General features: G+C 42.3%; 1 protein-coding gene across 3 annotated transcripts in view; it reads right to left on the bottom strand.

Annotated features, from left to right (window-relative positions):
• tln1 (talin 1) overlaps nt 1-13,924 on the bottom strand; it is a 159,258-nt gene that overhangs the window by 3,076 nt on the left and 142,258 nt on the right. For all 3 annotated transcript variants that reach the window (XM_064943510.1, XM_064943509.1, XM_064943511.1), the window contains 6 exons: nt 9,407-9,512; nt 6,277-6,401; nt 4,388-4,513; nt 4,012-4,074; nt 3,494-3,676; nt 94-219 (listed from right to left, as the gene is read on the bottom strand). In XM_064943510.1, the coding sequence (XP_064799582.1) occupies nt 94-219; nt 3,494-3,676; nt 4,012-4,074; nt 4,388-4,513; nt 6,277-6,401; nt 9,407-9,512 (729 nt within the window). The remainder of the gene's footprint in view (nt 1-93; nt 220-3,493; nt 3,677-4,011; nt 4,075-4,387; nt 4,514-6,276; nt 6,402-9,406; nt 9,513-13,924) is intronic.

The following is a 13,924-nucleotide window of genomic DNA, read 5'->3' as shown; positions in this document are numbered from 1 at the left end:
GACACTGTCTTCCTCTATTGCACTGAAATAATCCTTACATCGATGGGAAGTTTGTGTGAAAATTCAAGCAGGCTCTCATGGCCCTCTGCTTACCTGAGCAATGCCGCCCACCATCTTGCTCTTAACAACCACGGCCTGCTCGTCTTGGGCGTCAAAGGCTGCTTTCTGTGCCGCCTTCACCAGGCTATCGGAGGCCCTCTTAACAGCATTTCCGGCAGCCTGTGGAAATTCAGAATGGACAGTAGGGACAAGGTGACACAATCTCTAAGCCAAAATCCAAAGCATTGACAGTTTAAGATGCTTACAGACACACTTTTCTGTGATATTCAGCACATTGTGTGCAAGCCTTTAAACACGAGTGTAATCACATTTCAATACTGTAGCTCTGTAAGTAAAAAAACAAAATTCCAGACAGGATTTTAAAAGTGAATTGGGTTCCCAAAAGGGGTGTGGAACACTGGCGACTGACTGACACATAGCTTTCGGTTAAGACCATTACTTCTCCACTCCTACTGTTCATAAACAGTGCCCCTGGAAAGGGAATGTCTGCCTCCGCCAGAGCCTAGTGGCTCTCTCTTCACGCTTGGGGATTGCTTTAAAAGGCAATAAGGAGCTGTTCGCCGTAGTTCACTTGAAGCAAAACATACTTGTTACCGAGACTCACTTGGCAGCCCATTACAAACAAGGAGACATGTTTTTTTTTTCTCTCCTTTTGAGGCGTCGCTGAGAGAAAATAGGTACCGTGCTGGCAAGGCTAGAGCTGCGTTCCTGTCCAATTCTCCCTCCCCTTATACTATCTCTATGGTTGGAATGCCACTGTTAGCTTAGACCTGACATAAAACACAATGCTAGACAACCCCGTCGGATCCCCAACAGCTGCTAGTCAGTAAAAGACACCAGGTTTGTTTTCCTGGTACTGACCAAAATAGGGTACAGGTGGGGGAGGTTAAATTGGATAAAACCAACTGTCAAACTTAAAAACTCCTTTCACACTATTGTGCAAATCTGAACCATCTTGTGCTGGCTTGGTTATTTTTCAGCACCCTTCCAGCAACTGGAGGAATCGTCACCAGGCAGGGGCAGCACAGTTTGGTTTGGCTCGGTAGTGGGAAGTGGGTTCATTGTTTTATTTTTTATGCCCAAGGCAACATATCTCGTACAAACCCCAAGTGGTTTTGTTTCATACATTTGATATACACAGTTGTAAAAATAGATTGCTATCCTTTCCTGCGGTGTATTTCCATACCACTTTGATATGACAGCAGTCAACACTGCTGTCAGTGTTCCGTTCTCTCATTTGTCGAGTATGTCAGGGATGTGCAGTATATGGCTTCATTTAGCAATTAGCCTCATGGCTATCATCCCATCACAGCCATGACAAAACATGTCATAACATTATTGATTTTATACAAAGGGTTAACAGCATTAAAAACCCAGATTATTTCCAAACCATACATTTTTCAACAAAACGTGATACTACATTCACCAACACTGGTTGTCAAGTGTTATTCATATTAACTGCCGTGTAAAGCAAAACTACCCAAGCACTGGTCGATTGTTCTAGAACTTTGCAGGTTGCTATGGCAAACAAAAATGGTTGCTATGGAGTCTATACCTCCCTTGCCAGCTAACAATCCACTTCAAACTGGAGCTGTTAAGACTGGAAACACGCTGCATTTTGTTTCTTTTTTTCGTGTTTATCAATTGTCGAGGCTTTTTACAGTGGAAATCAGATGTATAAGTTGCATGGCTGGGCAGACGAGACAGTGGATCTGTAGTCGTAGTAGTAGCAGTGCGTTGCTAAGTAACGACGTAACCTATGGCACTTTTTATGAATGTGGCCATGTGTATGTTGTCTAGTACATCATAGGCCGGATAGACTAACAATGGCAATTTCAATCCAACCATTGTATAATGACTATTTAACCCCCTCTGGTCTGATACCCCCTGTTGCCTTCACTTCATGTCAGGGCCAGTCAGAATACCCACACACCCTGCGGCCACTTACCTACCACACAAGCCTTACACATAGCACTACAATGTACTCTTATTCTTAACAGGTTTAATAACCAGGCAACGTTGACTAACTACATGGCCTTTCGAAAGGGATTGGAAACAAACGTGGAGTCTTCAACTTCTCCAGTGTGGCAGTAATCAAAGGCCGTAGCTAGGGTTACGACATTTTCAAAGGCAATGTATGTTGTTTTGAGAGACACTGTATACACAACTATATGGGAATGACCCAGCAGCAGCTGCAAGCCCGGAACAGCAGGAGATAAGCCGCTGCTGATTGGGATGAGAGAATATGAGCCGGTTGGCTGGTTGGTGTGCATAGAGCTGGGGGGAGATCCTGTAACTACACAGTATCGACTATTTCCAGAGAGTGGACTGACTGTGGATGGCCCACGTCAGTAATGCTGGGACAGTTTTGATAGGCTGGACCTCTGATTTTCACACACAGTTCTGAAACAGAAGACCTTCCATATATGGATTCTGGAAATTATGAGTTTCCATGACGACACACCTCTAAAAGATAGTTTGCTAAACAGGAAGTTAAATTTATCTTCTGCTGTGTCACCAGAGAATACTGACAGATACGTTTCTACTGAGGTCTGAATGAGTTGGCTCCTCGCAGTACTTTGGAGACAATAGACAAGAGGGGGGGGGAGGGTCTCCTCACCTGTCCTTTTCTTTATGGAACAGACACTTCTAGAAATACTGTAGCAATGGGATGTTAATAGATAGAGCCATTGATTTAGACCGTGTCACGTCTCCCTCCCTCGGAAACCATTTCTCAGCTCCGGCCTCCTTCAAATGAGCCCCAACTGTGGTCTTCGACAAAAAAAAAACATGTTTCTAAGAAATAAAAACTGCAGAACCCCAGAAGGACTGGTCTAAGCTGGTCTAAATGTTATTGTTGAAGAGGCAGTAGAGACAAAAGCCACAATTAAAATCAAATGGCAGGGACGTAGTTTAGGCAAGAAAAGGTAGAGTGGGTATTGACAGGGTCTGTAGCCATTAAAGACTAATAGCATACAAAACGGAAATCACTGTGACCAAATCAGGAATTGCTTCACTGCGAGGGTTAAGGCTGTGCTAAAACCAACAAAGACACACGTCACCACCCTATGGGATACTCAGTCTTAATGACACTATGGGATACTCAGTCTTAATGACACTATGGGATACTCAGTCTTAATGACACTATGGGATACTCAGTCTTAATGACACTATGGGATACTCAGTCTTAATGACACTATGGGATACTCAGTCTTAATGACACTATGGGATACTCAGTCTTAATGACAGATTCATGCCAAGTTTACCACGGTTTCACCATTGAAAAACCTTTTGACTGACTCATCAACTGACCCCCCCGCCCCCCGTCACATTAGTTTTTATGTACAGACTGAGAAGACAGAGCAGCTGCCAGGCGGGGGGGGGAAGTGGAGGACACAATAGGAGAAGTTCTATAAGTACATAGCACTCTGACCTGTAGCCTCTTCATGGTCTGGGAGTCCTGGTCAGCCTTGACCTTGCAGGCCACTAGGAGCTGGGCAGTGGAGGCAGACACCTGCTTGGCCGAGCTGACGAGCTTCTCCTCGCTGGCGTGGCCTTGCACCGCCGAGTTGGCCGCCTCGCACAGGTTGCTGGTCGCTGCAGCAACCATTCGGGCCTAGTGGAACAGAGAGTTGGAGAAGAGGGCTGTGAATGTATTCTGTTTGTCATTAAATCGGTGAGATACATGAATGCCTCTATTATTAATTCACATGTGTAGACAATAAATGATGCCACCATAAATATGAATAAGTTATATTCCTTAGTAATGGTGCTACTTTAGGTAGATTTTGATCATCTACTGGTTAAGGAATATTCAAATACCTCATCTACTGGTTAAGGAATATTCAAATACCTCATCTACTGGTTAAGGAATATTCAAATACCTCATCTACTGGTTAAGGAATATTCAAATACCTCATCTACTGGTTAAGGAATTACAGTGACACTTACGGCTGAAATGAGACCTTGAGACCACTGTCCATCATCCACTGCATTGGCTGGGCAGGCACCGACCTGAGAGAGCACAACAAAAGAGAGAGGGAGAGTTAGTCTGAGCACACGGGCCCGGAGAGAGTGTAAATCAGGCCCGGGGAGAGTGTAAATCAGGCCCGGGGAGAGTGTAAATCAGGCCCGGGGAGAGTGTAAATCAGGCCTGGGCCACTCAGACGGTGTTGAATGACTACAGCATGAGTTAAGTTAGACGTTAATTCCCAGCAGACACAGTTGGGCAAAACTGGTTGAAAAGGCGTCAAAATTACATTATTTCAATCAGTGAATTGCCCCCTGGGTAGGCCCCATACCGTACTGATAACTCTGGTGCGCTTACCTTCCCTTGGGCCACCAGTTCCCTCTGGGCGGCTGAGGCAGCTTTGACCAGAGCACTGGTGGCGGCTGCGATCGATTTGGCCGCCTCCAGGATCTGCTCCTCGAAGTTCAGGCTCTCGTCCGCTTCCTGTTAACAAAACACAGAGAATGTTGGAGTCACAAAACACGTTAAACACGCCATAACCTACTTTATGGCGCGACAAGTTGAGGACGCGTCTACAATACACATCCTGAGTGGTGTTAATAGGCCTGTTCTACTCTACACCACTATGATGAGTACAGAGGGTGTCAACTACAGTATGTAACTCAAGCCCTCAACTCAAACATGAACATCTAAATGGATATCTAGTAGAGGTCGAACTATTTATCGGAATGGCCGATTAATTGGGGCCGATTTCAAGTTTTCATAACAATCGGAAATCGGTATTTTTGGACACCGATTTTTTACAATTTGTATTATTATAATATATTTTTCTACACCTTTTTTAAATCTTTATTTAACTAGGCAAGTCAGTTAATAACACATTCTTACTTTCAATGACGGCCTAGGAACGGTGGGTTAACTGCCTTGTTCAGGGGGCAGAACAACAGATTTTTTACCTCAGTTCGGGGATTCAATCTTGCAACCTTACAGTTAACTAGTCCAACTCTCTAACCACCTGCCTCTCATTGCACTCCACGAGGAGCCTGCCTGTTACGCAAATGCAGTAAGCCAAGGTAAGTTGCTAGCTAGCATTAAACTTATCTTGTAAAAAAAACAATCAATCTTATCATAATCACTAGTTAACTACGCATGGTTGATGATATTACTAGTTTATCTAGCGTGTCCTGCGTTGCATATAATCGATGCAGTGCGTATTCGCAAAAAAATGACTGTCCTTATTCCAATGTGTACCTAACCATAAACATCAATGCCTTTCTTAAAATCAATACACAGAAGTATATATTTTTAAACCTGCGTATTTAGCTAAAAGAAATTCAGGTTAGCAGGCAATATTAACCAGGTGAAATTGTGTGACTTCTCTTGCGTTCATTGCACCCAGCCAGAGTCAGTGTATATGCAACAGTTTGGGCAGCCTAATTTGCCAGAATTTTACGTAATTATGACATAACATTGAAGGTTGTGCAATGTAACAGCAATATTTAGACTTATGGATGCCACCCGTTAGATAAAATACGGAACGGTTCCGTATTTCACTGAAAGAATAAATGTTTTGTTTTCGAGATGATAGTTTCCGGATTCGGCCATATTAATGACCTAAGGCTCGTATTTCTGTGTGTTAAAAGGAACCACCAGCTTTCATATGTTCTGAGCAAGGAACTTAAATGTTAGCTTTCTAACATGGCACATATTGCACTTTTACTTTCTTCTCCAACACTTTGTTTTTGCATTATTTAAACCAAATTGAACATGTTTCATTATTTATTTGAGACTAAATTGATTTTATTGATGTGTCATATTAAGTTAAAATAAGTGTTCATTCAGTATTGTTGTAATTGTCATTATTACAAAAAAAAAAAAATTATAATAATAAAAAAAAAAAAAAAAAAAAAAATCGGACGATTAATCGGTATCAGCTTTTTTGGTCCTCCAATAATCGGTATCGAAAAATCATAAATCGGTCAACCTCTAATATCTAGACATTTTAAGTGGACGGTATCATTACTGTAGGGGTGTTCAAAGTGGACTGCGTACAGCTAACTAGTCTAGGAGGCCTCTAACCTTGAGGTCAAGACTGCGTAACCCTTTGCACGAGGAGTGGAGCACCAACACATGGTCTCTGATCCATAGTTGGAGGGTTAGTGTGTGACTTTGTCCCCCGCAGAGAGGCTTAGCTGGCTGGGCGAGGCATGGGGACCTCCTGACGCGGGCAGAAAAAGCTTCCTCACCTTGGGTTTGGTGCGGGGCCTCAGCAGCTCCAGTTTCCTGGCGGCTGCTTCAATGGCAGCAGCAGCTCCCAGAAGCTCGTTCTCAGCGATGACCGTGGGGTCCTCGGGGTCCACCCATTCCGTTCCTGTTGACACACACAAATGACATGTTAGTGCTAAACAACAGTACTCTTATTTTTGGTCACTATGAGGCATTACTGAATGCACCTGTACAGTACATCACATGGTTATCTTCATAACAGTTTTTGTCACACAGAACAATATGCCTCAAAGTTGTACTCTCAAAATGGAATGGTAATAAACATTCATTTTGCAGGTATATACAGTGTGTTGGTAGCCCATTGGTCCAGTGCATCACATTCAACATCACATGGTTACCAGATACACACTGTTATAGTTCTCTTCCAAAGGAATATAGATTTCCTTTCCACCAGTGAAAAAAGTTAATATTTAAGTTATCCTTTTTAGATAAAACAAATAAATCTATTCACGATACACAAATAACTGATTAAAACACACTGTTTTGTAATGAAGGTCTACAGTAGCCTCAACAGCACTCTGTAGGGTAGCACCATGGTGTAGCCGGAGGACAGCTATTTTCCATCCTCCTTTGGGTATATTTACTTCAATACAAAACCTAGGAGGCCCATTGTTCTCACCCCTTCCATAGACTTACATAGTAATGATGACAACTTCTGGAGGACATCCTCCAACCTATCAGAGCTCTTGCAGTATGAACTGATATGTTGTCCACCCAATCAATGGATAAGAGTATTAATCTAGTACTGAAAGAATAAGCTACAGCTAGCTAGCACTGCAGTGCATAAAATGTGGTGAGTGGTTGACTCAAAGAGAAAGACAATAGTTGAACAGTTTTGAACAAATTAGCTATATATATTTGATTGTATTTTTTTCACTTTCACTTAGCTAATGCAGCTAGCTAATTTAGCCTACTCAAACACTTGGTTCAAACAGAAAATAATTATATTTATGTTAGCTAGCTGGCTAAGGCTAAGTGATGATGCGGTTTGTATGTGGCAGATACAAAAGTGAACTGTTTGTGCGGGTGATCAGGGGTGTATTTATTCCGCAGATTCTGTTGAAAAGCGTTTCTTAAACTAAAGCAAATGGAACGAAATCCGGCTAAACCTACCCGAGTTTGTACTAATGATTACACCCTAGATCAGCTTAGATGCAGGCAAGAGTGTGCAAGGCGGTATTGATTGTGTCACTGTCTGTCACCTTGATTACTCAAACTTGTCTCTTGACCTGTGCACCTATGTTATAAACTTTCATTTGTAGCAACCTCATGATGGGTATAGGGAATATTTGAGTATCGTGTAGTAGCCTAAACCTATTGATGTTACATTGAGCTGGGTGAATGGAATATGAATGAGAGTCATCCAATATGCTGTAACACAAATAAGGACATGGTCATAAATCTCACTGATTTTAAACAGCACTGACCGCCACTGCTTTCCACATCCTCTGTCCTACTCATGCCTTTAGATTGGTAATGTATTCATACTGCCGATATGATGGACAGCCTTTCAGTGGGCTGTTACCACGTACTGCTCACCACATCAATCTCTACGTCTTTTACCAGAGAGCAGATATAGACGTTCCTGTCTCATCATCTGTTAAATCAAGACGTGGCATTATCACCAAGCCAGCGGCGAGGATTCCCTTTCAGGCTAAAGCATCTCTATCGGGGACTGCAGAAGATTGCTCTTTGGGGGGGCTCTAGTATTTCCCCTCTAAATCGGTGGGCAATGTGCTCATGGTGCTGGCTTGAGGACGACGCGCGGCTTGTTCTTGACACCTCCAGGATGGGGACTGGAGACGGCCGTGTGAAAGAGAAGGGCCTGTCGGGGCAGCAGCTGGGGGGGGTGCTGCTGTAAATTGAGTCTCAACGTTATGCGGGGCCCCCCTCTCTCTGACAGACTTGGGCTGAGTCTCATTCCAGAGATGTGCTACCCTTCATTTCTTTCTGCCCTCGTTCGATCTGACATGACTAGGTATAGGTGTAAGCAATATCTCCCCTGGGTTTCAGTCATGATGCTATCCTGCCCTATTAGATCTGTGACGCAATAGCAAGCTAGGCCGGAGGGGGAGGGGACAACTTTCAGAAATAAACTACAACCATGGGAAGCTGCCATGCTTCCTCCTAAATAAACGACAGCCATGGGAAGCTGCCATGCTGCCGACTAAATAAACTACAGCCATGGAAAGCTGCCATACTGCCTACTAAATCAACTACAGCCATGGAAATCTGCCACGCTTCCTCCTAAATAAACTACAGCCATGGAAAGCTGCCATGCTGCCTTTTGGATATAGGCGTCCTCATGCTTCCCAGCCAAAACAGTTTGGAAGAGTTCATGCATATATTATGACAACATTTTGTGATGTTTTTGTTGGCTTTGGTCATCGGTAAGGGTTTTTCAGCTGTTCAGGCGCACAACATAGTTTCTAGAGGCAAGCCGAAGTTCGGAGCCGAAAGTCTACACCCCTTCGTCGGTGATTGGTTAACAGTAGAGATTCTTCAATAAAGTCTACACCCCTTCGTCTGTGATTGGTTAACAGTAGAGATTCTTCAATAAAGTCTCTGCCCCTTCGTCGGTGATTGGTTAACAGTAGAGATTCTTCAATAAAGTCTACCAATTTGTAAGTCGCTCTGGATAAGACCTACACCCCTTCGTCGGTGATTGGTTAACAGTAGAGATTCTTCAATAAAGTCTCTGCCCCTTCGTCGGTGATTGGTTAACAGTAGAGATTCTTCAATAATGTCTCTCGTCACTCAACGAGAGACTAATCGTTTTCATGCACATTTTTTAAATTGAGAAATACTGCACCAAACAACTTAGTTAGATGTAGTTTGCTGAAAATATATGACAGATTTCTTGAGTGATCTTAGATTAATTCAGACTATTTTGAGGAAGTGAATCCTCGCTATGGCTATGCCACTTCTTTCTTGTTTTTCAAGCAAAGGTATTTTAAGGGAATTCATTTCGGCTAGCTGAATTCAGCTAGGCGCCAGCCAAACGGAAGCCTGCTGACGCCTTAAGGAGGGGAGAGGTGGAAGAGCGACACGTGGGGAATGTAGTTCTGTAATAATAAGAGGTCAAGGTACCCTTCATGGCCTCGGCGGCCTGGATGAGCTCGGTGACGGAGCCTGCCACACGCTTGGAGTAGTTAGCCAACTGCTGCTTGAGCTCGTGGCTGGGCTTCTGGATGATCTGTGGGAAGGGGACAAAGGAGAGACAACAACAGTTAGTCTCTCTCTCTCTCTACTAGGGTCTTTGTAAAACTAACACTACAGCCAAAGACAAGGGATCTTTCGCAATTAATCTTTCCTCGAATCCTCTCTCCTCAAAAGACATTGGACCTTCTCGTCTAATACAGTTAAGGAGGATGAGATAGGAGGAATCCTAGAAAGACTACTTGAGAGTGTGAGCCAAAGCCCCCATTGACGTCTTCAAGACATTGCAATTCAATCTGGGCTTCTGGATGTCACCTGCTATACCTACTAACACAATGGAGTCTTCCATTTGGAAACATGAAAATGTAACACTGCTGGGTCTTCCATTTAGGACCATGAAAATGTAACACTGCTGGGTCTTCCATTTAGGACCATGAGACTATTTCGAACTCACAGTTAAAGGTCTTTAAAAAGAATTGGGTGACCAATGTAAGATAAAGATATCAGGCTATTTACATTAAGCAATAAATAAAGGTGCTACAAAGACACCTTGTTAACAAACATAAACCATTCAGCCTCCACATGCCAAAGCACATTAGCAGTTTAGTCCAATTGGATGTGGACATGGGTGATCATGTGGGAAGAGCTTGCTAGTTGGTAGTGGCAGGGTGGTAGTGGGAGAGGGTGGGTTATCCCAGAGCCATAGGCAGTGTCTGAATATCTTACCAGACATCAAATATTTTATTACCCCTGTACTGGTTTCTGCAATTCTTCTCAAAGCTCATTGGATGAGAGGATCCAAAGTACCTCCCTCGGTCCTCCTGCAATGAGCTTTGACAGGAATTCAGGAAACAAGATTTGACAGCTAGTAATGTTTTCAGACTCAGCCATAGATACAGAGTTCAGCTGACTAGTTCAGAGTTCAGCCATTACAATGCATTCTCGCCAAAAAGGACCAGCCTTGGAACATTTGGTGCCAACATGGCATGGTCTATAGACGTCTAACCTCAAACAGTCAAACTCAGTATAAAATATACAGTACATGGCTCCAACCAGCCCCAGGCAGTGCCCCACTCATTATGTGTGTGTGTGTCAGTGTCCTCAGAGTGTCCTCCAGTGAGATGGACCTGGCCAGTTGGGCCTGGCAGATGACAGGTGCAGGGCATTAACAGTGCTCTGTGCCTGTGGGGGACACTGCGCCGAGGCACGCTGCGCTCCAGTTCATTCAGATGCGCTACTAGGACAAGAGGAGCAGCGTGGCTGCACAGGAATGGGTGGCATGGTCGCTAGCCACACGCAAATACATACGTAGGTCTACACAGGGACATAACACACACAGGAAAGTCACATTTACACACGGGAGTAACACACACACACACGTAATGAGTTGACCTGAGCCCCAAGGTCATGGAGAACGAGAATAAGGAACTTGCACTTTTGAAACAATACAGGGCATGGGAAAGTAATGAGTTGTGTGTATTGTGCACTCAGGCAAAGAATTCCAACACACTCGGGCACAAACACATTATGTACATATACCTTGTACACACATTATGACAAACGCAAATCTCCATGCAGCGAGATAACATCAGTTGCATATGTGTTGTTAAGGACAATCTCTGTATTTCTCAATGCATTGATGTGTCAACTTGCTAAAAATCTAACATTATTTATAGTATTAGGATACTACCGCTTCTAGAATTAGGATACTACCATATTAGGATACTACCGCTTCTAGAATTAGGATACTACCATATTAGGATACTACCGCTTCTAGAATTAGGATACTACCATATTAGGATACTACCGCTTCAAGTATTAGGATACTACCATATTAGGATACTACCTCTTCTAGAATTAGGTACTACCATATTAGGATACTACCGCTTCAAGTATTAGGATACTACCATATTAGGATACTACCTCTTCTAGAATTAGGATACTACCATATTAGGATACTACCGCTTCTAGTATTTGGATACTACCACTTCTAGTATTAGGATACTACCGCTTCTAGTATTAGGATACTACCATATTAGGATACTACCACTTCTCGTATTGGGATACTACCACTTCTCGTATTGGGATACTACCGCTTCTAGTATTAGGATACTACCGCTTCTAGTATTGGGATACTACCATATTAGGATACTACCACTTCTATTATTAGGATACTACCGCTTCTAGAAATGGGATACTACCATATTAGAATACTACCGCTTCTAGAAATGGGATACTACCATATTAGGATACTACCGCTTCTATTATTGGGATACTACCATATTAGGATACTACCGCTTCTAGTATTGGGATACTACCATATTAGGATACTACCACTTCTAGTATTGGGATACTACCGCTTCTAGTATTGGGATACTACCGCTTCTAGTATTGGGATACTACCATATTAGGATACTTCCACTTCTATTATTAGGATACTACCGCTTCTAGAAATGGGATACTACCATATTAGAATACTATCGCTTCTAGAAATGGGATACTACCATATTAGGATACTACCGCTTCTATTATTGGGATACTACCATATTAGGATACTACCGCTTCTAGAATTAGGATACTACCACTTCTAGAAATGGGATACTACCATATTAGGATACTACCGCTTCTAGAATTAGGATACTACCGCTTCTAGAATTAGGATACTACCGCTTCTAGAATTAGGATACTACCATATTAGGATACTACCACTTCTAGTATTGGGATACTACCGCTTCTAGTATTGGGATACTACCGCTTCTAGTATTGGGATACTACCGCTTCTAGTATTGGGATACTACCGCTTCTAGTATTAGGATACTACCGCTTCTAGTATTAGGATACTATCACTTCTAGTACTGGGATACTACCATATTAGGATACTACCGCTTCTAGTATTTGGATACTACCATATTAGGATACTACCACTTCTAGAATTAGGATACTACCATATTAGGATACTACCACTTCTAGTATTAGGATACTATCGCTTCTAGTATTTGGATACTACCACTTCTAGCATTAGGATACTACCGCTTCTAGAAATAGGATACTACCATATTAGGATACTACCGCTTCTAGTATTAGGATACTACCGCTTCTAGTACTGGGATACTACCATATTAGGATACTACCGCTTCTAGAAATAGGATACTACCATATTAGGATATTACCGCTTCTAGTATTGGGATACTACCACTTCTAGAATTAGGATACTACCATATTAGGATACTATCGCTTCTAGTATTAGGATACTACCATATTAGGATACTACTGCTTCGATTATTAGGATACTACCGCTTCTAGTATGAAGGTACTACCATATTAGGATACTACCGCTTCCAGAATTAGGATACTACAGCTTCTAGAAATGGGATACTACGATATTAGGATACTACCGCTTCTAGAATTAGGATACTATCGCTTTTAGTATTGGGATACTACCATATTAGGATACTACCACTTCTAGTATTGGGATACTACTGCTTCTAGTATTAGGATACTACCGCTTCTAGTATCAGGATACTACCACATTAGGATACTACCGCTTCTAGTATTAGGATACTATCGCTTCTAGTACTGGGATACTACCATATTAGGATACTACCGCTTCTCGTATTAGGATACTACCATATTAGGATACTACCACATCTAGTATTAGAATACTACCATATTAGGATACTACCGCTTCGATTATTAGGATACTACCACATTAGGATACTACCGCTTCTAGTATTAGGATACTATCGCTTCTAGTATTAGGATACTATCGCTTCTAGTACTGGGATACTACCATATTAGGATACTACCGCTTCTAGTATTGGGATACTACCATATTAGGATACTACCACATCTATTATTAGGATACTACCGCTTCTAGAAATGGGATACTACCATATTAGGATACTACCGCTTCTATTATTGGGATACTACCATATTAGGATACTACCGCTTCTATTATTGGGATACTACCATATTAGGATACTACCGCTTCTAGAATTAGGATACTACCACTTCTAGAAATGGGATACTACCATATTAGGATACTACCGCTTCTAGAATTAGGATACTACCATATTAGGATACTACCGCTTCTAGAATTAGGATACTACCGCTTCTAGAATTAGGATACTACCGCTTCTAGAATTAGGATACTGCCATATTAGGATACTACCGCTTCTAGAATTAGGATACTATCGCTTCTAGTATTGGGATACTACCATATTAGGATACTACCACTTCTAGAAATAGGATACTACCATATTAGGATATTACCGCTTCTAGTATTGGGATACTACCACTTCTAGAATTAGGATACTACCATATTAGGATACTATCGCTTCTAGTATTAGGATACTACCATATTAGGATACTACCGCTTCGATTATTAGGATACTACCGCTTCTAGTATGAAGGTACTACCATATTAGGATACTACCGCTTCCAGAATTA

This window comes from Oncorhynchus masou, chromosome 28, assembly GCF_036934945.1.
Source record: "Oncorhynchus masou masou isolate Uvic2021 chromosome 28, UVic_Omas_1.1, whole genome shotgun sequence".
Taxonomy (NCBI): domain Eukaryota; kingdom Metazoa; phylum Chordata; class Actinopteri; order Salmoniformes; family Salmonidae; genus Oncorhynchus; species Oncorhynchus masou.
The sequence above is the reverse complement of the archived record's forward strand: the minus strand, read 5'-3'. Positions and strand labels throughout refer to the sequence as shown.